The 23,405-nt window shown below is 41.5% G+C and overlaps 1 protein-coding gene across 2 annotated transcripts in view; it reads right to left on the bottom strand.

Annotated features, from left to right (window-relative positions):
* The window catches only part of HTT (huntingtin), a 261,043-nt gene that overhangs the window by 113,148 nt on the left and 124,490 nt on the right, over positions 1–23,405 (bottom strand). For both annotated transcript variants that reach the window (XM_040335343.1, XM_040335344.1), the window contains 9 exons: positions 22,265–22,488; positions 20,958–21,036; positions 20,039–20,200; positions 19,823–19,878; positions 19,573–19,721; positions 16,720–16,973; positions 16,241–16,363; positions 13,662–13,900; positions 4,170–4,312 (listed from right to left, as the gene is read on the bottom strand). In XM_040335343.1, coding sequence (XP_040191277.1) covers positions 4,170–4,312; positions 13,662–13,900; positions 16,241–16,363; positions 16,720–16,973; positions 19,573–19,721; positions 19,823–19,878; positions 20,039–20,200; positions 20,958–21,036; positions 22,265–22,488 — 1,429 coding nt within the window. The remainder of the gene's footprint in view (positions 1–4,169; positions 4,313–13,661; positions 13,901–16,240; positions 16,364–16,719; positions 16,974–19,572; positions 19,722–19,822; positions 19,879–20,038; positions 20,201–20,957; positions 21,037–22,264; positions 22,489–23,405) is intronic.

The following is a 23,405-nucleotide window of genomic DNA, read 5'->3' as shown; positions in this document are numbered from 1 at the left end:
CGGCTTCCCCGTTCTTCACTGTGGCGGCGTCATCGATCGTGTGATCCCTTTTATAGGGGGACACAATCGATGATGTCATACCTACAGCCACACCCCCCTACAGTTGTAAACACACTTCAGGGAACACATAACCCCATCAGTGCCCCCTGTGGTTAACTCCCAAACTGCAATTGTCATTTTCACAATAAACAATGCATTTTAAATTTAAGTCGGTAAACAATAAACAATGCATTTTAAATTTAAGTCGGTAAAAACAGCGTGCCTTTAACTAAACTACGGACTGCGCATGTGCCAGTGACGTAAATAAAAATTGAAGAATGGATTCTGAAGAGACTAACAGTAAGCGAAATTTCACAGGCAGCGATCAGCAGCCTTATCACTGTAGATTATAATGAGCTAAAGTGAAACTTGAGTTTACAACCACTTTAAGGCCAATTTCATTTCCCCACACGATTTACAAGTCATGTAATGGAAGTGCCTTGAAGCCGGCTTCCTGCCGCGCAACATTGCAGAGATAACAAGACCCAAGACCATAGGTCTGGCTAGTCCGGAAGTGTCCAAGGAGCATCCACTACCAGATTCACTATGTTGGTGTACCAAGCCCTCCTGGGTTAGGCTGGCTAACACTATTATCAGTGTTACCACCTCCCGGATTCTTCACAAAAGACACTGCAGTGGAGACCAAGTCCCCTGAACTGTAGCCACCTCCAAACTAGCCCCCCCAACCAGAGAGACTGGCACCAGTGGTTACCATCGTCCATATCACTGGAAGGAAAAATTTCCCTTTCTCCAGATTCCAATCAAACAATTCGGGGACAGAGCCCTCTGGCAATCCAATGCTTGGACCTTCATATATTACAGATAGACAGAGAATGGTCCTCTACATAAGACCTTGAGTGGAATTGCACGTAGGGAATCGCTTCAACATAGATATAATTTCCTCATGCAGAGACGTATTGAAGGGATACTCTTGGCTTCTTATATTTCGCTTTAAACCTGGAACCGACTGCACCCTGAGCAAAGATCCTTGAGGTATCTTGAGATCTATACCCACTGCATCTTTATGAAGTCCAGCACCAGAGCTTTGTGAACCCTCGGGGGACTGTGGCTAGCCCGAAGGGCAGCGTCACAAAATGAAAATGGCAATTTTCTACTGCAAAATTGCATAAACCTTTGCAGAGGCTGAAAAAAAAAAACTGGCACACAAAGATATGCGTCATTGATGACTGTGGACACCCAAAATTTACCTCTTGCAGAGAGGCCATCACGGATTGGACCGATCTCATCTAAAACAGAAGGATTTGTCTAGTACCTTGAAAGTCAAGATAGACCTCATGTCCCCGTTGGGTTTAGGGGACGCTACAGTCAAGTGTTTTACAATAATGAGCCCAGAACTTCTGATCCAAGAGCAAGGAAAAAGGCCGATAACTGAGGTGGACCCAGAAAGTCCCAGAGGTGTACGCAACCTACCAAGTATCTGCTGGAGTCAACCAAAAGATGGAGCATAGCATCCTCTGGCCCGAGATACTTTCAAAACACAACAGATTTAAATGCCTCCCTCCCTCTGGAGGAGAAAAGCTTACAGCACCTGGTACTCCCAGGCAGTCTCCCATCCAAGTACCAACAAGGCCCGATCCTGCTTTGACTCCGAGATCAGCCAAGATCAGGCACGTTCAGGGTGATGCAGCTGCAGTCCATTACAGCTATAATGCAGAAATCGCTGCAATGCCAGAAAAGCACAGTGGCTCGGATACACCCGACACCACTGGTCTATCGGAAGATGCAAAACCACAAGATTACCACCCAAGTCCACTTGACCTGCCTCCCATGGCTGCCCCTCCCTTCTGGGGCCATTTAACCCGTATACAAGTAAATAATGTAGCAACTATATTGCCAAAATCCCTGACTAAGCAGTCTTGCAGATCCATAGTCATGTTGGTCTACAGCTATGCGCACACACACACACACACACACACACACAGATATGCAGTTTATACAAGTACAGAGGTTGATGTCAGCGAGCGCATTATTACCACCAGCACTGGTGTAAGCGGACGCATTTTTACCCCCAGCACTGGTGTCAGTGGATGCATTATTAACCCTGACCACTACACTGCACACGGACCACTGCACACTACACGATGACCACTACGCTACACACTCACCACTACACTACACGATGACTACTACACACTCACCACTACACTACACAATGACCACTACACTGCACACTCACCATCAGGGCACAGCACATCAGGTCACAGAGCCCAGCACATTAGGGTACAGGGCACAGAGCCCAGGGCACATCGCACATCAGGGCACAGCACAACAAGCCACATCAGGGTACATGGCACGGCACATCAGGACAAGGCACATGGCACATCAGGGCATAGCACATCAGGGTACAGAGCCTCAGGGTACAGAGCCTCAGGGTACATGGGGCACATCAGGGTACATGGGGCACATCAGGGTACATGGGGCGCATGGGGCGCATCAGGGCACATGGGGCGCATCAGGGCACATGGGGCGCATTAAGGCACATCAGGGCACAAACAGGGTGCATGGGGAACATGACGTCACAACCGGGGTACATGAGGGCACATGGGGGAACATGAGGGCACAATCAGGGTACATGGGGCACAATCAGGGTACATGGGGCACAATCAGGGCACATTTAGGGTACAGGTCAGCGTTTACTTGTTGTCTTTTTTCTTCACATGCAGAGTAGCGCAGGAAGAGTCTCTGTCATTAGTTCACTGTCTCACGCTGCGGCTGCTCCCCCCCCCCCCCTCTCTTCTCGTCCATCCCAGGTGATATCACAAGCAAATGGAGATGGACGAGAAGAGGGGGGGGGGGCGGGGAGCAGCCACAGCGTGAGACAGAGAAGTGAACTTATGACAGGGACGTTTCCTGCGCTACTCTGCATGTGAAGGAAATCTATTCCCCCCACTTCCGCGGCACCCTCCGCCCTTCCTGCGGGCCATTTATAACTGGCCCGCGGGCCGGTACTTTGAGACCACTGATTTAAAGACTGAATCTTAGTATATAATAAGTATAAATCCAGTATTTTCTGCTCGAAAATCGCTTAGAACCACCAAACATTATTATATATAAGCAGAAACCCGAGAGAATAAAATGACAATATTTTATATCACGCCACACGGTATTTGCGCAGTGGTCTTTTAAACGCAATTTTTGGGAAAAAATACACTTTAATGAATACAAAAATAAAATAAAAAATACACAATAAAGTTTGCCTATTCTTTTTATCCAAAAGTTTTGATTACCTGTTTTTGTGCATTTAATATTTAAGATGCATAGTCTTTTTAATCTAAATGATACATACAATATGTACAATGTACTGATTGGAGGCTTGTTGTGTTTAATAAATGTTTAATTTAAGAATTGTATGTATGTATCACTTATTACTTAACTGTTAGATTATATGAGATGAGGGGGGGCAGCATCAGGAGCCTCCTGATGCTTCAGCCCACATGTGACTTCACCCATAAGAAAAATGGCTGCCCCTCCACTGCACGAGAGTAGGCTATACAGGGTGTCATCATGCCCTCTAGTGGCTGGAGTACAGAACTGCAGCTCCATACACCTGAAACACAGAGCCTGGCCAGCCAGTCCAAACTGCACGCTGCCCCCAGTGGTCACTGGGAAAAAGACCAGACAGATGTATTTCTTTTTTTCAGAACACTGAAAATGTAAACCCACCATTTCTGCTGCAGGACTCTGAATCAGAACAGGCGTCCAACCTTCACCTATCACTGTGGACTCTGTCATAAAAGACCTTCAACAGACTCGTTCCCCCTAATCTGGGGGTCCACTCCCCTGGACCTGTAAAGCACTTTACAGGTCCAGGGGAGTGGACCCCCAGATTAGGGGGAAAGAGTTATTTGAAGGTCTTTTATGACAGAGCCCACCGTGATAGGTGAAGGTTGGACTCCTGTTCTGATTCAGAGTCCTGCAGCAAAAATGGTGGGTTTACATTTTCAGTGTTTTGAAAAATAAATCTGTCTGGTCTTTTTCTCAGTGACCACTGGGGGGCAGCGTGCAGTTTGTTCAGAACAAACACTGCACAGGTTCCATTATGCAGGGTCCAGCGCCGAAAGGCTGCAATACAATAGGTGGAATTACAGTTACACAATGATCTGCGTTACCTGATTTGAAGATGTGGACAAGGCACATGAGAAGGGTTCCTAGCTGCTGGCAGTAAAACGTATGCTGCTGTTCAGTCAGGTCCACCTTTAGCTCCTTGTGTACTATGTCCTCAAGAAGAATTCCTACAAGCTGTAACAGAAACCTTAGAGAAAAAAAACAAAAAAACAGATGTTACAACTATTGCAGACTAGCTGTGAATAATTGTCTGGTTGGTATCTTACCAGCATCCCTAAAAAAAATCTCCTGGCCTAGAATGCAATAAAATCAAACAACTTTAATTGTACATTTGACAAAAATACGTAACCTCAACTTCAGGTTTACCTTTGTTTGAATCAAGCTCTACAACATATAAAGTCTAAACCGAAACCGAATTGCATTTTTTGGAAGATTTTTAAATAATGTTTGCATTAACACATATGGAAAAAGGCTAAAGGCTAAAAAAATATATTAATGTGAACAAATGATAGCGATATAAAAATCGAGGTCTATGCATCACTAGAAACAATGAATGATGAATAATGAGCAGTCCTAAAAAAATCTTCAATAGACAGTCCATATATCACATGCAAGTTAAGTGAATTCTCAACAAAAACACAACCAGCAAATGTGCACCTCCACCACATGAATTTGCGCCGCTTACCAAAAGGCAAGCTTGAAACAAGCCTGCAAATGTTGTATCCAGAAGCAGCTCACAGGGTTTAGGTGGAATCAAGCGTATGCTAGATGAACCAGGTAAGCTCACTCATCGAACACTCAGGGTTAACATCCATGGTATACCCAAAAACGAAAAATAACTCACCATAGTGTGAATCGTACTACCATTGGTTTAATAACAAAAGTTACACTTACAAGAACACAGGATAAAAACATCCATAAAAGTTTGCCAGCCGGCTTGCAGACACCCGTCCACTCGCGATGACGTCAGCACGTAAACCTCCCGACGTACGTTTCGTCACAGAATGACGTCTTGGGGAACGTGTGTTCTTGTAAGTGAAATGCTGCATACACACGCTCGGAATTTCCGACAACAAATGTGCGATGGGAGCATGTTGTCGGAAATTCTGACTGTGTGTAGGCCCCATCGGGCATTTGCTGTCGGAATTTCCGACAACAAAAATTTGAGCGCTGGTTCTCATATTTTCCAACAAAATCCACGCATGCGCTGAATCAAGTACAAGGCGAAAGCGCTCGGTCTGGTAAAACTAGTGTTAGTAATGGAGATGGCACATTCATCACGCTGTAACGGACTGAAAAGCCCAAGGCTAAAAAGCGTGAATCATCTCGCACCAAACTTCTACTACCACAAGATTAGCAGAAGAGCCCAAAGAGTGGCAAACTTGCTATTGAACTTCCCTTTTATAGCGCCGTCGTACGTGACCGCATTCTTGGCAATTGGTATTTCCGACAACATTTGTGTGACCACGTGTATGCAAGACAAGTTTGAGCCAACATCCGTTGGAAAAAATCCAGGGTTTTGTTGTCGGAATGTCCGATCGTGTGTACGCGGCATAACTTTTAAACTTTTATTAAATCAATGGTAGTATGATTCACATTATGGCGAGTTCTGTTTCGTTTTTGGGTATACCACTGATGTTAACCCTGAGTGTTCGATGAGTGAGCTTACTTGGTTCCATCTACCATACGCTTCATTCAACCTAAACCCTGTGGAGCTGCCTCTGGATATAGGTCCTGAGTTTGATCCACATTTGCAGGCTTGTCAAGCTTGCCTTTTGGTAAGCGCGCAATTCATGTGGTGGAGGTGCACATTTGCTGGTTGTGTTTTTGTGGAGAGTTCACTTAACTTGCATGTGATATATGGACTGTCTATTGAAGATTATTTGAGGATTGCCGTTTCACTGTTTCTAGTTTTACTTATTTATTTTTTATATTTTCTAGCATGGTATGTTTATATGTATATGCACAAACACAACCTGCCTGCCCATATAAGTGCCACTAAAAGGCTATGCTTCACAATGTGGAACCAAAATGTTCTAAATTTAGCCTGTTTTAAATACCAAGTGAAAGCGGACCTCAACTCAAAAAGTGAAGATCTGCACTTAGAAATGTTAATCATACCTAAGCAGTACCTGAAAAACAACCCTTTGTCTTGAATCCCTCCTGAGAAGTAGCAGTGAAATACCCATTCCTACATCATTAAAGCTGTAAATCTGTATATCTGATGTGACCTGTGCCCCTGACTCGTGTTTAGAGTGAGAGTTGGGAGATGTCACTACTGCGCTGCTCACTTTTCTCCTTGCTGCAAAGAAAGCTGTACTACAGTATTTGCACTGCAAGAATCTCCCTGATGCTACGGCATTAATTCTGTGGATCATATAAACTGGAAATCCTCTTCTCCAACCTCTAAACTAGAAAGGCTTCATAAGCCAGGGCCATTGCATTCATTTTCAAACAAATTCTTGGTGGGTAATCTACAAATTTTCAAACGCCTTCAAGTCTATCCTGATAGAACAGACAATGGTATGAGTAGGTCACAGATCACACACTTAAGTCAAAGGTTAGTATCTGAGAAACAGCATAGATCAGATCGATTATTACTATTTTTGTTGATGGAGGTGGGTGCTCTCTGTCCCTCAATACTAACCTCTACCACACCCTTTCAATTCCCTTTTATGATCTCATGTACTGGGATCCTATACATCCATACTAGACCCTTTTATAATCTAAACTTTTTAGTTTCTTTCTACACTTTCAGCTGCTGAGTATGCAGCTTTTTCATCTTATAGTCGATGCTTATGTTCTTGTTAAACTACTTCAATACAGGGCACTTACACCCCCTTCCTGCCCAGGCCATTTTTCAGCCTTCAGCACGGTCACACTTTTAACAACAATTGCAAGGTCATGCTACACTAACTATGTGAAATTTGTATAATTTCACACAAATAGAGCTTTCTGTTGGTGGTATTTAATAACTGAGTTTTTCATTTTTTCCTAAAAATAAAATAAATTCTGTCAGCAAATTTTGTAAATAAGTAATTTTTCTCCTTCACTGATAGGTGCTGATGAGGCAGCAGTGATCTGCTGCATTGATGAGGTGGCACTGATGAGGAGTCACAAATGTGCCGCACGTATGGGCACCGATAGGTGGCCCTGATAGGCACAGATAGATAGCACTGATAGCCAGCACTGAATGGCATCACTAATGGTTTACGATTCCTGGCACTGGTGGGCACTCACTGCTGACACTGGTGGGCACTTTTGATCATCAGTGCCCTGATTAACATGCCTAGATGTCCTCTGCGGAGATGCCGCTGATCGGCTCTCCTCACACTCTGTCAGTGTGAACTGAGGAGCACCAATTACTGGCATCTCCATGTTAACATGTGACCGGCTATGATTGGACACAGCCAATCACATGATTAAAGAGCCGCTGCCATGGCTCTTTACAGAGATCCTAGCAACACAGCGCGGCCGCCGCGCGCCCCTGTCATAGGACATCCACCCAGAACGAGAGCCACACCGCCCCATTTGACGTTGGGCAGGTGGCAAGTGGTTAATGCAGTAGTATACCGCCATGCTTTTTTCCTTTTTTTAAAAACCTGCAAGGTAAAGTTATAATGTACTAGTATGCATTGCATACAGTGCATGAAGAGAAAAATAACTAGGGGCGAGTTGTTGGACTTTTCAAGCACTGTATGCTGGTAAGAATATAGTCGCACAGAGAAAATTTCTCTAAAAACTGGTTTATTTTAACATAAAAAAACTACAGTTCACAATAAAAAGACTTGACGTTCCAACAGAACTATCTGACAAACTAACTGGACATTGCAAAATGCCTCCAAAGCATAACAGGAATTTATGGACTAATAATCATACATGATAATGCAAAGTTTAAATAATAAAGTAAAGTAAAGACTTTTTTATATAAAAATAATGAATAATGGGGGGAGTCAGGTACAGGTGGTAACTTGTTCTTATAAAAAGGGTTTATAAGATTGTGCCTCATTGAGACCAGGGGGACATAAGGCGTTCAATCCATAAGGTTTCTTTTTGTAATATCAATTTGTCCCAATTTCCCCCCCGTTCATTTTTAGGGACTACCGCAAGGGCAATAAAAGAGACCACCTTGTTGTTGAATCTGTTTCTTCTTTCTCTCTTTCCCCTTTCCTTTTCAATTTTTTTTATTTTTTCTGACAGAGAGTGTTTGGCCCCTTTCACACGCTCATCAATCTATGCATTTATCAAATTGTTTGATATCTAATTGCTCTACTATGTATGCGTCTCTCCCCCCCCCCCCTGTTTTTATCTTTGTCTTGCAGCAAACTATACCTTAGAGACTCCATGAAGAAGCGCTGAAATATGCGCGAAACCGGTCGAGTCAATACACTGCAAATTCCATCTTTCAGACATTTTAGGTCTGTACCTCCATCATCATACAGGACAGTTTTTCTCGTATATATAAAAAAGTCTTCACTTTATTATTTAAACTTTGCATGATCATGTATGATTATTAGTCCATAAATTCCTGTTATGCTTTGGAGGCATTTTGCAATGTCCAGTTAGTTTGTCAGATAGTTCTGTTGGAACGTCAAGTCTTTTTATTGTGAACTGTAATTTTTTTATGTTAAAATAAACCCGTTTTTACAGAAATTTTCTCTGTGCGACTATATTCTTACCAGCATACAGTGCCTGAAAAGTCCAATAACTCGCCCCTAGTTATTTTTCTCTTCATACTTATTAGGACGTGGCACCTTTTATAACATTAAGTATCCACATGCTCACTACATGTGAGGATACTATCTCCTTCCTTTTTTCTACTGAATACAGTGCATGTTTAGGAGATATTTACTGTATTTATAGGTAAGCCTTATTATAGGCTTACCTGTAGATAAATCTCAATCATTGTAGTTTATGCCCACTTTACACTGGTGCCATGACAGCTGTTCAATGTTTACTCTTTCAGGGTGGTTCCTTTCTCCTGCAGCATCCTATGTAGTCACCCTTGAATGCAGAAACTAGATTTGTGTCTCCCTGCACCGAGTGCACCAAAAAAACACACAACCTCATAGCCTAGGATGGCAAGGCACTCCCCCGCTTCTCCTACCCCCTCCCTTCTCCAGGCTAAAAGACTGGCTCCAGACTGCAATGTCCACTGTTAACTCACTCCTGTAAAGACCGGAAGTTCAGGGAGGCACCATTGAGAGAGCACGAGCCAGTAGCGTAAAAAGTTGTAAACGGCAAATGCTTGGGTAATATTTTAGAAAATAGATTACTAGGGTATTTTTATTTGATTTGAAAAAAAACAGCAAGCATGATTTTGTGAACCAAAGATACATTTTCATGAGACCGAAAATAAATGTAGTGCGATTTTTGCTTCAAATCAAGAATTGAATGCCAAGCATAGTGTCACATCATGAAGAGAACAGAGTTCTGTAACAGCACTAATCGGTCTCTGCAGAAAGCAGATGTGAAAGCAATATGCTCACTACTTAGACAGATGGCATCACACACAGGATCAGCAGGCATATGCCACTTTAAAATGTCAGTCAGTTGAGTTAAATTATGGTCTAATTTCTACAAATCTAAGTTTGTTGCTCAGTGAAAAAAAAAAAAAAAAAAAGGGTAAATAACAGCAAACACCATGGAATAGAGAATATTATTTTAAAAGCGGATTGTGAAACAATAGTGCACACAAAGATCTGAAGTCAGCTTGGAGAGACAGAGCTTTGACAAACAAAATTTTATAAAATAAAATTAGGCTTTGTGCATACTGGACATAAAAACAATGCCGCGTTTGGCATTTTTTTATTTTTTTTTCAGCCTGTAGAAGCAACTTTACTGAATTTTAGCCTGTGTGTTCATGCATATATAGGCTGAAAAAACAAAAACGAAAAAACAAACCCATCACAAGTGCTTTTTTGAGAGAAGCTTAGGAAACGTTTAAAGTGCGTGAACTGAGAGTTTAGGTGTGACAAACATTTTTAAATGTGTCTACAATATACTTCATAGAAGTCTTCTATCCCAGGCACTTTCACCCCTTCCTGCCCAGGACAAATTTCAGCACCGTCACAGTTTGAATGAAAATTGCGCAGTCATGCTACACTGCACCCATGAGATGGAAACAACTCCACAGTAAAAGGCACATGACAGTCCACCTGGAGTTTTCCAAAAGGCACCTGAAGGACTCTCAAACCATGAGAAACAAGATTCTCTGGTTTGATGAAACAAGGATTGAACTCTTTGGCCTGAATGGCAAGTGTCATGTCTGGAGGAAACCAGGCACCGCTCATCACTTGGCCAATACCATCCCTACAGTGAAGCATGTTAGTGGCAGCATCATGCTGTGCGGATGGTTTTTAGCAGCAGTAACTGGTAGACTAGTCAGGATTGAGGGAAAAGATGAATGAAGCAACGTACAGACATCCTTAAAGCGGGAGTTCACCCATAAAACAATTTTTTTCAAACAATCCCCTTAGATGGATGCTCATTTTGTCTAGGGGAATCGGCTAGTTGTTTTAAAATATGAGCAGTACTTACCCGTTTTCGAGATGCATCTTCTCCGCCGCTTCCGGGTATGGGTCTTCGGGAGCGGGCGTTCCTTCTTGATTGACAGTCTTCCAAGGGGCTTCCGACGGTCGCATCCATCGCGTCACTAGTAGCCGAAAGAAGCCGAACGTCGGTGCGGCTCTATACTGCGCCTGCGCACCGACGTTCGGCTTCTTTCGGAAAATCGTGACGCGATGGATGCGACCGTCGGAAGCCTCTCGGAAGACTGTCAATTAAAATAGGAACGCCCAGTCCCGCAGCCCATACCCGGAAGCGGCGGAGAAGATGCATCTCGTAAAACGGTAAGTACAGCTCATATTTTAAAACAACTAGCCGATTCCCCTAGACAAAATGAGCATGAAGCTAAGGGAAAAAAGTGTTCTGTACGGGTGAACTCCCGCTTTAATGAATACCTGCTCCAGAGCACTTTGGACCCAAGGCTGGGGCGAAGGTTCATCTTCCAACCGGACAACGACCCTGTAACAGGAGTCACTTTTGGGCACAGATTGAGCCAGGAAATAAAGAGACATATATTGGCTTGTTTTAACATGGGCAGCAATCTACCATATATCCTTTAATGTCTGTAAAGAATATTGTGACCCTACCGGTCAATAATGACTCTTTTCAATGATTAGCCCTGGCTAGTGACACGTTAAATGAGCCTGGCTCTTGAAAGGCCTTCCATTGTGTGAGGCTGTTGAGATGCTAACCAAGACTGCTTCTGTGGATTGAAACAGAGAGTCAGCCTGGCTCCTAGACCTCTCATTATGTATACTGTTTATGTGTGGAATGTACTTGTCGGAGATGTAACGTCTGGGGGATAATTAACTCTGAATATCATTATGTAAAAGAATGTGATTGAAGCCCCCCCCATGGTGTGATGAGGGGGGTGGAGCATTTGATTGTTCCTGTGATTTCTGTAACCTGTTGTACTGTATATAAGACTGAAACTAGCCATTAAAGTTGTCTTGCATTTGAAACCAGAAAGCACAGAGCTGTGTCTCGTCTTATTCTGGGAAATGGGATGGATCGGGTCCTGTTGGTTGGAGTGTCAGATAAGCTGTCCTAGTTGATGGAAGGTCGTAAACGGTGGTGACCGTTACAGACCCTAAGCACACAGCCAAGATAACAGAGGAGTGGCTACATGACAACCCAACGAATGTCCTTGAGTGGCCCAGTCAGAGCCCAGACTTGAACCCAATTGAACATCTCTGGAGAGATCTGAAAATGGCTGTGCACCGACTCTCCCTTTTCAACCTGATGGAGCTTGAGAGGTCCTGCAAAAAACAATGGGAGAAACTGCCCAAGAATAGGTGTGCCAAGCTTGTAGCATCATACTCAAAAAGACTTGATGCTGTAATTGGTGCTTCATAAACTTGCAAAGATTTAAAAAAAAACTTATTTTAGGTTGTCATTATGAGGTATTGTTTGTAGAGCTTTGAAGAAAATAATGAATTTAATCAATCAATTTTGGAATAAGGCTGTAACATGACAAAATGTGGAAAAATGTAAGCGCTGTGAATACTTTCCGTTTCCGGAATCACTGTAGATGTTAACAAATGGTGGAAAGGTCTAGCTTAACAACCCTATAGCATATTTACTGCTACATTGCAGCCGGTCTGCAAAGGATCACATACACACTAAAAAAAGAAAAAAATTCATACATATATACACACACATATATGTGTGGTGGATTTTCTTTGCTGGCAAAACAGGCATAGAAGATCCATCACATCCCTAAGTAAAAGCACCTCACAAAGTACACAAAAACACTGGTACATTATTCTCTTTGATCACCCTAGATGTTTAAGCCCTTCCCAGCCAGTGTCATTAGTACAGTGACAGTTTATTTTTAGCACTGATCACTGTATTAGTGTCACCAATTCCCACAAAGTGTCAGAATGTCCGCCACAATAATCGCAGTCCCGCTATAAGGCTGCTGATTGCCGCCATTACTAGTATTAAAAAATAAATAAAAATTCCAATACATACATATATATCTGATGATATCCACATAGGATGAAACATGTTAGGCTGGCCGATACAAGTACGCTATGAGCCGCAGAGTTCTTATATGTTTTGATGCCTGTTTGTTCCTGTAAGTACCATACAATAAAACTGCGTGTTGCTTTTACCTACGGGCTTCACTATTACTGTATCCTCTCTGCATTTTTGATTACACTCCTGCTGATGAACGCAATGTACACTTTTGGGTCCTTGTGAGTTTTGGACGTCCTTTACCTTTGACACTGTTTGTGGACCATCATTTTCATCCATACATCCTGTTTGGAGTGAGACTGCCACTGACCTATGCATCATTTGATTTCTATGCCCATAATGTCTTTCTGGTAAGCAGACTGATTGCACAAGAGTGTGGTGTGTTTCCTTGTCTGCACACTGAAGCTTTGGTGGAGGTCCTTAATTTCAACTTCATTGATGATCATACTTATTTAGACTTTTATATTCATATTATTATTATAATTTTTTTATTCACTGGAGCACTGCACTATAATTATATATACACACACACACACACACACACACACACATACATACACATATACATACACACACACCATAGAATTGTAGACACTAACTTTTTTTTTCTTTTACCAAAAATATGTAGCAGAACACAAATTGATGATGAGGAAATTAGATTTTTTTACATTTCTTAAAAAAAATTATTTGATCTGTTAGTCTTTTTTTGTTTATAGCTCAAAAAATATAAAAGATGGAGTGGTGATCAAATACCTCCAAAAGAAAGCTCCAATTGTGGGGGGGAAAAAAAATAAAATTAAAAACGACATAAGTTTATTTGGGTAGAGTGTTACACGACAGCGCAATTGTCAGATAAAATAATGCAGTGCCGTATCGCAAAAAATGGCCTGTTTATGAAGAGGGGTCAAGTGGTTGAGCTGATCTTACACATGAGATTACAGTCAATGATTAAGCTGCATACTTCAATTAGAAGACAAAACATTACATACCGAGAGAACGTCTCCTCAGGTGGGACCATTTCCTGGCTCTGCTCATCAGAGTTCTCAGTACTTTGTTGGTAAATTTCTCCTTCCCGCAATTTGGCAATATTCGGACATGAGATGAGAAGCGGGGAGATGGAAAGCTCCTGGATCCGGGAAAGAACAATATCCTCTGTAGACTGTGAGATGAGAACTCTGAGGATGGCCAGTATTCCAGATATCCAAAGCTGGACAGTACTCACAGAGGCCTGCTCAAAGGAAACATAGGCTTTAATGTAGGTTAATAAACTTCTCCTCATCTCACAGCTTTTATGTATCAAGTCCTACATGTAATCCCTTCATCACAAGTCCAAAAATTAAAGAGTATATTCCTGATTTTAAAGATAGTCATACTTTTAGTATACAGTTAAACCTAGGATTGCAAGTAACGCAGTTAACAAGCATTTCACAATACGCACATTTAAAAAAAAAATCCTGGACTCTTGTTTTGCAAAACGAGCAGGATTCAAGCCACAGCGTTTGGCCAGAGGTGTGGGGGCGCCGGAGCCGAGCCGATCGGAAATGCTCGCAAAAACTCAGTTGAGACTTTTCCGAGGTTTTTCAGGGTTCAGCCGAGCTGTCCCCGAGCCTTTCCAAGGTTTTCCCGTCACCCCCACCCCGGCCACATTGCATGCCATAGAAGTCAATGTGGAACGCATTATTTTCGTTTTCATTGACTATGGGAAAACCCGCTTTGATATGCTTTGGTTTACGAGCATTCTCCTGGAACAGATTATGATCGCAATCCAAGGTTCCGCTGTAGTTCTCCTTTAAAATAACATCCCTTTCAGCTAACTTTCCCAACTTGTATAGATACCTGTCCCCACTATATTTACGGTTTGCCTCGGTGGAATCTGACAGGCCACCATTTCCAAAGGGTCCAAATCAGACTCCTCCTCTTCCATGCATGTGTGCCACCATCACCATTTATTCCTATGGAAAGGCCATCCGCTATAGAGACCAAAGGAAGGGACTTCCTGAGGATGCATTCACACCTATGCATCACACTTTTGACCGTTTGTGTACATTGTTTTTAAAGTGTTTTTGAGCTTTGATGTTTAATTTGGCCAAAACAGAAAAATCTCACCCGTTTCATCATTTGTTGCTATGTTTTTTTAGCATTTTCATCTGTTTTTATGATTTATTTATTTTTGTAAGGAGGCAAGGGTTAGGGTTTATGTATTGTATTAGTTAGAGGGTTAAGGGGGTTAGGATTAAGGTTAAGGGTTTGCAATTTATTATCAATTAAATTATTGCTTTTGAGCAGGGAAAAAAAAAAAGCTAAAAAACACGAATGAATCAAGCGTATCCATGCAAAAAGAGTAAAAAAAAAAAATGCACCAATCTGCCCACTTTGAGCTATAAAAAACGCTCCAGAACTTTGAGCTTCTGGCAACTTGGAGCAGACATGTGAACCAACTCCATAGAGAATAATAGATAATTTTTTCTATCTTCCAGCATTTTGGAGCTTAAAGCTTAAAACTACAAAACACTGATGCCGCGTACACACCATCACTTTATGTGATGGAAAAAAACAACATTTTCTGTGAAGTAAAAAACGACGTTTGAAACTTAAATTTTCAAAAACGATGTTGCCTACACACCATCGTTTTTTCACAATGCTCTAGCAAAGCGAGGTTACGTTCACCACTTTTTTCCATTGAAGCTCGCTTCATAACTAGCTTCTGGGCATGCGCGGGTTTAAAAACGTTGTTTTAAACGTCGTTTTATTGCTACGCACGGTCAATTTTTGTGAAACAAAAACGACGTTTTGAAAAACGACACATAAAATTGAAGCATGCTTCAATTTTTTTTTGGTCGTTTTTCACAAGACATAAAACGTTTTCCCCCACACACGGTCATTTAAATTGACGTTTTTAAAAATGTCGTTTTCACATAAAGTAATGGTGTGTACGCGGCATGAGGTGTGAATGGGGTCTGAGACTGGAAAGCAATTATGGTACACGTGTAAAATAAGAGAAGTGTGGTCAGTAGTCTTCTGAAGTGGCAGCTGTGCATCTCCCAGTTGATGGTTCAGTAAACTTCTCCACTGAACTGGGACAGATGAAAGTACAATTTTTCTTTTAAGTGTAACTCTTCACTTTTGTTGAGAAAACAAAACTTCTGGGAAAATTGGTGAGCCAATCACACAAGCATTAAATTATGTTTCTGGGGAGTGGTCAGTACACATTCTGTGTACAGAACTCCTCCATGTAGCCATATTGCATTGCATTTATAGAAATTGCAAACTTGTATCGCACTATATTATTCTTTATTTGCCCCACGAAAGTGGAGTTAAGCTTTAAAAGGCGAGTGCACAGCTATGCAAATCATTCCACATTAATTTTAGGTGCCACTTTTGCAGTAAATAAGCAAATATTAAAAGACCAGAGAAATAAAAACATAATTCGTGCCCTTAAAATGTTTCTAAAAATAAAAAAGACTAATTTAGCTTTGGATAGAGCAAGAAACGTTAAAACCCCTATAATTTCATTTTTTATTTATTTTTTACCAATATCGCTAAAACCATGCATGCTCTAATCACTTACCATAGTGTATGGGATGACAAACATACTTCTCAGCAGCATATCCACAGGACGTAGGGAAGAGGGAGCAAGAGTTTCAAAAAGAGTGTTCAACACACCCAGAGCTTCATGGGAGTCTATGTGCATCTAAAGACATAACATAAGACACATTAACATTATTCTTTTTAACAAACAACCAGTTTAGAGACCCAAATATATCCAAAACTGCATGTTTTAGTTTCATGGGTTTGGTAATAAACTGAAATACGGGTTTTCCCATCATCTCCCTAGGAGACTCCTGGGGTGCGATTTCCACACCAGAACGCCTGGTCTTTGCCAAAGAGATTCAAATTTTGGCATTACGTTGCCCTGGTGGAGTCCCATTGTTATTTATAGGCTTTTGAAAAGGGGTGTATATGGAAGGGAAATAAAATCATATGATGTCCTAAAGAAGCTACCAAACACTTCCATAGCCAATAAAGAAGACTTAAGGAGTTACTGACCTGCTGCTTTGACAACATAGGCAGAATAATGTCCGCTATCTGCCGAGAGAGCCTCTTCCACTTGTCTTCATTCTCTTTGTGACACTGCTGCAATACCAAGATAAACATCTCTAGGACCTGATGGTACTGGATAAGTCGGAGCAACATGGACACCACCACTTCCTTCTGAGTCTCCAGCTCTTTCCCTGCATCAGCTTTATTGGCTCCTCGTAAAACAAATAGGTCATGGACTATGGGCTGCAGGGCTGGAATAGCTGCAGTAAGGAGAGAGGCAAATATAGAAAGACACAAAATCTTATATTCCAAAAGACTAAATGACATGTTTGCATAAAAAAAAAAAAAACACACACACAACAAGAAAATCTAAATTTTATAAAACACACTGCATTTATATAGTTAATACTTTTACAATTCACTACAGACATTGAAGAAATAATGCTCAATCCCACCATATCTTGAAAAGTTTGTACGTGTGTAAGCATTAAAAAGGATAAGTTCACTTTTTAGAAAAAAAAAAAAAACACAAAAAAGTGAATATTTTTGGAACCTGTGAAGCAATGCCATGCGGGGTGCCTACAGATCTGCCAGTGTATCTGCTTGCCCGTACATACCGATACAATCTGACAGGAAGCATGAATGAACTACCACAGTGGTAGTTCATTGAAAACTACAAGCCGACGGCTGAAAAGGCTGTCGAATTTTGTAGTTTTCCATGCACAGAGCCCTGTCAATCAGTGAACAAGCCCCACTCTGCAAAGTTTTTTTTTTTTTTTTATTGTGACAGCTAGCGGGGAGGGAGAAGAACCCTGCTAGCTGTCACAGTAGCGATCGGGGAGGTGTGGGGGTCGGTCCATTTGTAATATGTTACACCCTAAAAATGGGTGGAACATGTAACGAAGGGTGAACTTCTCCTTTAAGTGGGGGGGAGGGTGCAAACAAGCGGAGCTTCCCCAGTTACCTGCTCCCACTTCCTGGGTAAGATCGGCGATTTACGTGAATTTCAGGCCCCTCCTCCTTCCTTCTGCTGCATTCTTCGACACATACAGGATCATGAAGATAATGAATTGACGGGACCCCTGGGCAGGTAAGTGTACTTATATTAAAAGTCAGCAGCTACAGTATTAGTAGCTGCGGACTTAAAAAAAAAAATCCAGACTGGAGCTTCTCTTTAAGCAACCAAGGCAGAAATTCTCCTGCCGCGGGCTTCTTCAGCTTAGTTGGATTTTGCCTGGGAAATTCAAGCCTGCTATAAGAAAAATGACAGGCCCCTTACTCAATGTTATTGGCTTTTTGTATTTACATTCTTAAAAGGAACCTGTGCTCTTCCCATGGGATATGCATGACACCAGTCTATATCAGCAGAAAACCAATAGCGATTACTACCTTCTTTAAAGTGGAATTTCACCCAATTCTACATTATGTCCTCCTCCTCCATCCTTTACCACATTTGGAACATTATAATTTTTTTGGGGGGGAGGGCGAGTTTTGATAGGTACCCACTCCCACAGACCAGCAAAGATCCAGCCCAAGTGAGGACAGCGCTGGATCCCTGGACGTGCAGCTTTAGTATTTTCAGCTGCTGGCTTTAAATTTTTTCTTCTTTCTAGGGTGGAGATCCTCTAAGTAAGCTGTCAAGATCAGGCATTTAATCATTTCCTGATTATCACTGATGCAAAAGCCCATGTCTGAGGCAGTTGTAAACCCCTTAGAATATGTAGCTCTAGTATCATCCTCCAAACACTAATCCCTCTACAATATAAAAATGTAATGGTATCTCCCCCCCAGTACCATGCATTGAAGCGTGCTGTATAACAAAAATGTATGTGGGTATCCCATTCAAATTAAGGGCCGTCTTAAGCTCATCTATGGTCAAAATGTAAAATATATTTATCTCTACTAGAAATGATTTCAATAGTTTCTAGCCCACTTCTATTAATCTGAACAGTATTGAAGTTGTAGTCAAACTTTGTGAAGATCTCCACACATTAACTTCCTTGAATTCTGTGACACATATTCACTATGCCCTGTGGGTACGCACTGGTGTGTCACAAAATTCACAGAGCCTGCCTTCTGAACTACAGAGGTGATGAAATAAGGCCTGTCAAAGGCATAGTCAGTACAGGAAACACTGCTTGCAGGTGTTTCGCCAGATTAGGCGACCCATCAGAATTGGTAGGTGAAGTGGCGTTTTGTTGCCGCCATCTTGCTAAACCCCGCACTCGTCCACAGTAAGGATACACTGAGAAGGGGGAAAACGGACATCTTGTTACACCCACAGGCGAGTTTGCTCATCTCACGGGTTTGCTAATCAGACAAAAGTTTGCCGCTTTTAAAATTCAACATCTAAATATTTACACAGAGTTCCAAGTACTGTATTTCACTATATAAACTTAGTTTGCTGTTAAAAATAAGTGAAAAATGCAAAACTCTGATGGGTGTAACAAGATGTCCGCTTGCCCCCTTCTCAGTGTATCCTTACTGTGGATGAGTGTGGGGTGTAGCAAGATGGCAGCAACGCAACGTCACTTCCATTGCACATTCTGACGGGTCGCCTAATCTGACGAAACACAGGCAGCAAGGTACCATGGGATATATCGTTGTTAGAAATTAAATGTAAACATTACAGCAGAAGGATATACAGCATATAAGGAAACAAGGAAGTTGTGGCAAGACAGCAGTCATACATACATATACACACACACACACACACACACACACACACACACACACACACACAATTGCTTTTACAATGCTGATGTTCTAAAATGAAAGCATATGCTGTGACTACAGAACACCTATAATAAAACAGTTCCGAAAGGTGTAAATGAGCCCTAAGATTTAAAGATTACATACCATGGGTCACAGCTTTTCTCCCACTGGCCATGATGCCGTCACACAGCTGAATGATTTTAGGAATGCCGATGATCTGCTTAGAGTGGTACCTTTCATAGGACAGCAATACCAGGAAGAAGAACACATTGGGAATGATGGCTTCCGATTCCCTGTCAATTTAACAAAAGAAACTTAACAAGTAAATGGGATATCATCTGCACACAAATCCAAATCTGATCTGGCATTCAGGCCATATAGAAGAGGACCTTACCTGAACTGACCTACTTCAATGTACTCAAACTGCTTCAGCACAAAACCAATGAACACCTGAAGGAGCAAAAAGAGTGCATGATTAAAAGTACTTTTAATTACGTTTTTATAAATGTTCTATATTCAGTCATGTTAAAAAAAATAAAAATTAAAGGGGGCTTAGTTGTTGAGGAAAGACTTTTGAAACCACGGTCTCCTGTTGAGTGAAGGATATTACCTGATCAGAATCTAGCAGACAGTAGTTGACTCGAAGTTGGACAAGTTGAGCTAGAAGATCGAGAACCTGTCTCTGCAGCTGCACAGATGTGGTGGTGGTGTACTGCTTCAACGCTTTAATCACCAGGGGCTCAAACAGGCGAATATGGTTATGAATAGTATTCTAAAAAAATTCAAAGAATAAAAGAGATGAACAATTAGCCTTTAATTTTTATAACAATGATTACAACTGAATAATCAAGACACTGTAGTACATAAAAGAAAATAGGTATTAACCTTCAACCTGTGGCCCTCCAGCTGTTGCAGAACTACAAATCCCATGAAGCATTGCAAAGCTAATAGTTACAAGCATGACTCCCAAAGGCAGAGGTATGATGGGAATTATGGTTCGGCAACAGCTAGAGAGCCGCAGGTTGAGCACCCATGTATTAACCACATGCTTACTGGGCACGTAAAGAAAAAAGACAAATCCTGCAAATTTTGAATCAACTAAGTATCTAGCATGATTATAAATAAAGCCTTTTGGATGCCCAAAAGACCAACCGAGAGGTGGGCAACAAAGCAAGCAAATGCTAATATATATATATATATATATATATATATATATATATATATATATATATATATATATATATATATGAATGAGACAGTGGAGTTACACTTTAAGTAAACTCTCAGGCACAGAAAGAGGTAAAATGTAGACAAACCAGAGACCTTTACCATTCTAGTGCAGAAAGTAACAGAGCGCAATACTGCTTTCTTCCAACCTTATATAGCCAAATTGTATGTGTGTACATTGGCTATAAAAGGTCATTAGATTCTTGCAAGTAGGAGGTTCTGACTGATAAGTCTCCAGGCAATCACCTCCTAAAAACACAGACAGGAGGGTCAGAAGAACCTATAAATGAAGCAAGCTGTACCTTGTCTGCTCGGTGCTTCGTAACATTGGTAATGCTGTTCTTCAGTTGAGACGAAACCTTCTGGAGCACATCAAACCACCTGGAACAAAAAATAAACCAGTCTGTTCTAACATTACAACACTCAATGCAAATATTTAAAAAAAGAGACACAATTTACAAAACTATGAATTGAACAGAAGAAATAATATAAAGTGCTAGCTACAGTGCCTTGAAAACGTATTCACACATTTTGAACATTTTCCACATTTTGACATGTTACAACCAAAAATAAATGTATTTTATTGGGGTTTTATGTGATAGACCAATACAAAGTGGCACATAATTGTGAAGTGGAAGGAAAATGAAAAATTATTTTACAAATAAATATGTGAAAAGTGCGACGTGCATTTGTATTTTTTTATAACCCAACCCCTGCTTTAAACGTATACACAACTTTACCCCTGATCAGTCTGGCGAGTTCCTTGGCCTTCATGATCCTGTTTGGCGACTTCTGAAGGCAATTGGTTCCACTAGACTTTAGTTACGGGTATCAGAGTAAAGGGGGCTGAATACAAATGCACGCCACACTTTTCACATATTTGTATAAAAAAATGAAAACCATTTATAATTTTCCTTCCACTTCACAATTATGTGCCACTTTGTTTTCGCCCATCACATAAAATACATTTATGTTTTTGGTTGTAACATGACGAAATGTGGGAAATTTCAAGGGGTATGAATACTTTTTCAAGGCACTGTATCTTAAAGCTCAAATACGGTCTTACCTTTATTCCTGCACAGTTGTGCAGTCTCCTCTCCTGTGCCAAAATTGCTTCCTCAGGTTTCATTGTACATTGTGTGCAATAGAAGCTAGAGTGAGTCAAAGAGACAAGCCCTTCCTCCCCAGCCTTACAGTCCATAGCCTGCCCTGGCATTCTTTGGATGGCAGCTTTTTCAATTATGGAGGCTCAGCATTACATGCAGACTTTACTTGGTGTGGTCTGCATGCAAATTTAACCTGCTTAGGAACACCCATTTCTCTAGACTGACATCCGCCCATCAACTCCTCCCAAGAACCAGCCTACTGTTTGAATGGGGGCTGTGATGATTTTAGTAAGCTGTGAACAGGACACTGCCAGCCCCTCCCAACTAGGTATGATGTATCTGCATTGCACAAAAACCCAGTGATGATGTTATTGTGTCTTAAAAAGGTATGTAAAGAAAACAAAAACAATTTAAAAATATAATTACTGCATTAATGGGGGGGGGGGGGGGAGGGGGAGTAAAATGTAAAAAGATTATACTTCAGCTTTAATGTGTGTGCTTACCCTGATGCGTCTTGCTCTTGATCAGCTTGGACCATGTTACGTAGACTGGCATCTGCTAGAGCCTGGGTAAAGTGTGTATATGGAGCCATGAAGCAGTAATGGTATAAGCCAGGTCGCAGGTTAGAGGAGCCAAGGCGCTGTGCTTTTCCCTGGGTTTTGCTAGGGTTTGAGTATAGCGCCTCAAACTGGGATGCTAAATTGGTTCCAAAAAGGGTCTTTAATAGCTAGAAAATATTAAAACGATAACATACATTATTTATTTATCATAAAAAAAAATTACAACACAAACAAGAATTTTTGGGCCAGATCCACAACTTTTGTGATTTAAGTTACACCGCCGCAAATTGCCCAAGTTAGTGCCCGATCCACAAAGCACTTACCTGGAAATTTGCGGCGGTGTATCCTAAATCAGTCCGGCGCAAGGCGGGCCAATTCAAATGGGGCGAGTCCCATTTAAATTAGGCGCGCTCCCGCGCCGGACGTACTGCGCATGCTCCCGACGCTATTTTCCCGACGTGCTTTGTGTTACGTTACGCCAAGTTTTGTGAATCGCGACGTGTAAAAAAAAAAAGATGCGGCGGGAAAAAAAAAATAAAAAAAAAATTTGACAGCGACGCGGGAAAGACGGGTATACTTTTACATGGTGTACTAACTTTACACTTTGTAAAAGCAGCCCTATCTTTGCGACGGCAAACTAACACTTACGGCGACTTAACGAAGGGAAAAAGCTTTGTCGATCTCTGCAAGTGCTAATTTGCATACCCGACGCTGGATTACGACGAGAAATTCCCCCAGCGGCGGCCGCGGTACTGCATCCTAAGATCCGACAGTGTAAGTCCATTACACCTGTCGGATCTTAGGACTAGCTATGCGTAACTGATTCTATGAATCAGCCGCATAGTTAGAAACAGGGATACGATGGCGTATCAGCAGATACGCCGTCTTATCCCTTTTGTGGATCTGGCCCTTTATTCTTAGGCCTCTTGCACACTGCAGCTTGAAAAATCGCAGTACAATGTTTTTTTACTGAGCTAAAATGTAGCCTATTATTTACAAAATGTGCCTGCGTGTAAACAAGCACATAGTATTCTTCTGTAAAAAAAATCTGCGCATAAATATGAATGCATTTTCCCTAGGAAGG

The sequence above is a fragment of the Rana temporaria genome, chromosome 1 (assembly GCF_905171775.1).
Source record: "Rana temporaria chromosome 1, aRanTem1.1, whole genome shotgun sequence".
NCBI lineage: Eukaryota > Metazoa > Chordata > Amphibia > Anura > Ranidae > Rana > Rana temporaria.
This window is presented reverse-complemented; position numbering and strand designations above follow the sequence as displayed.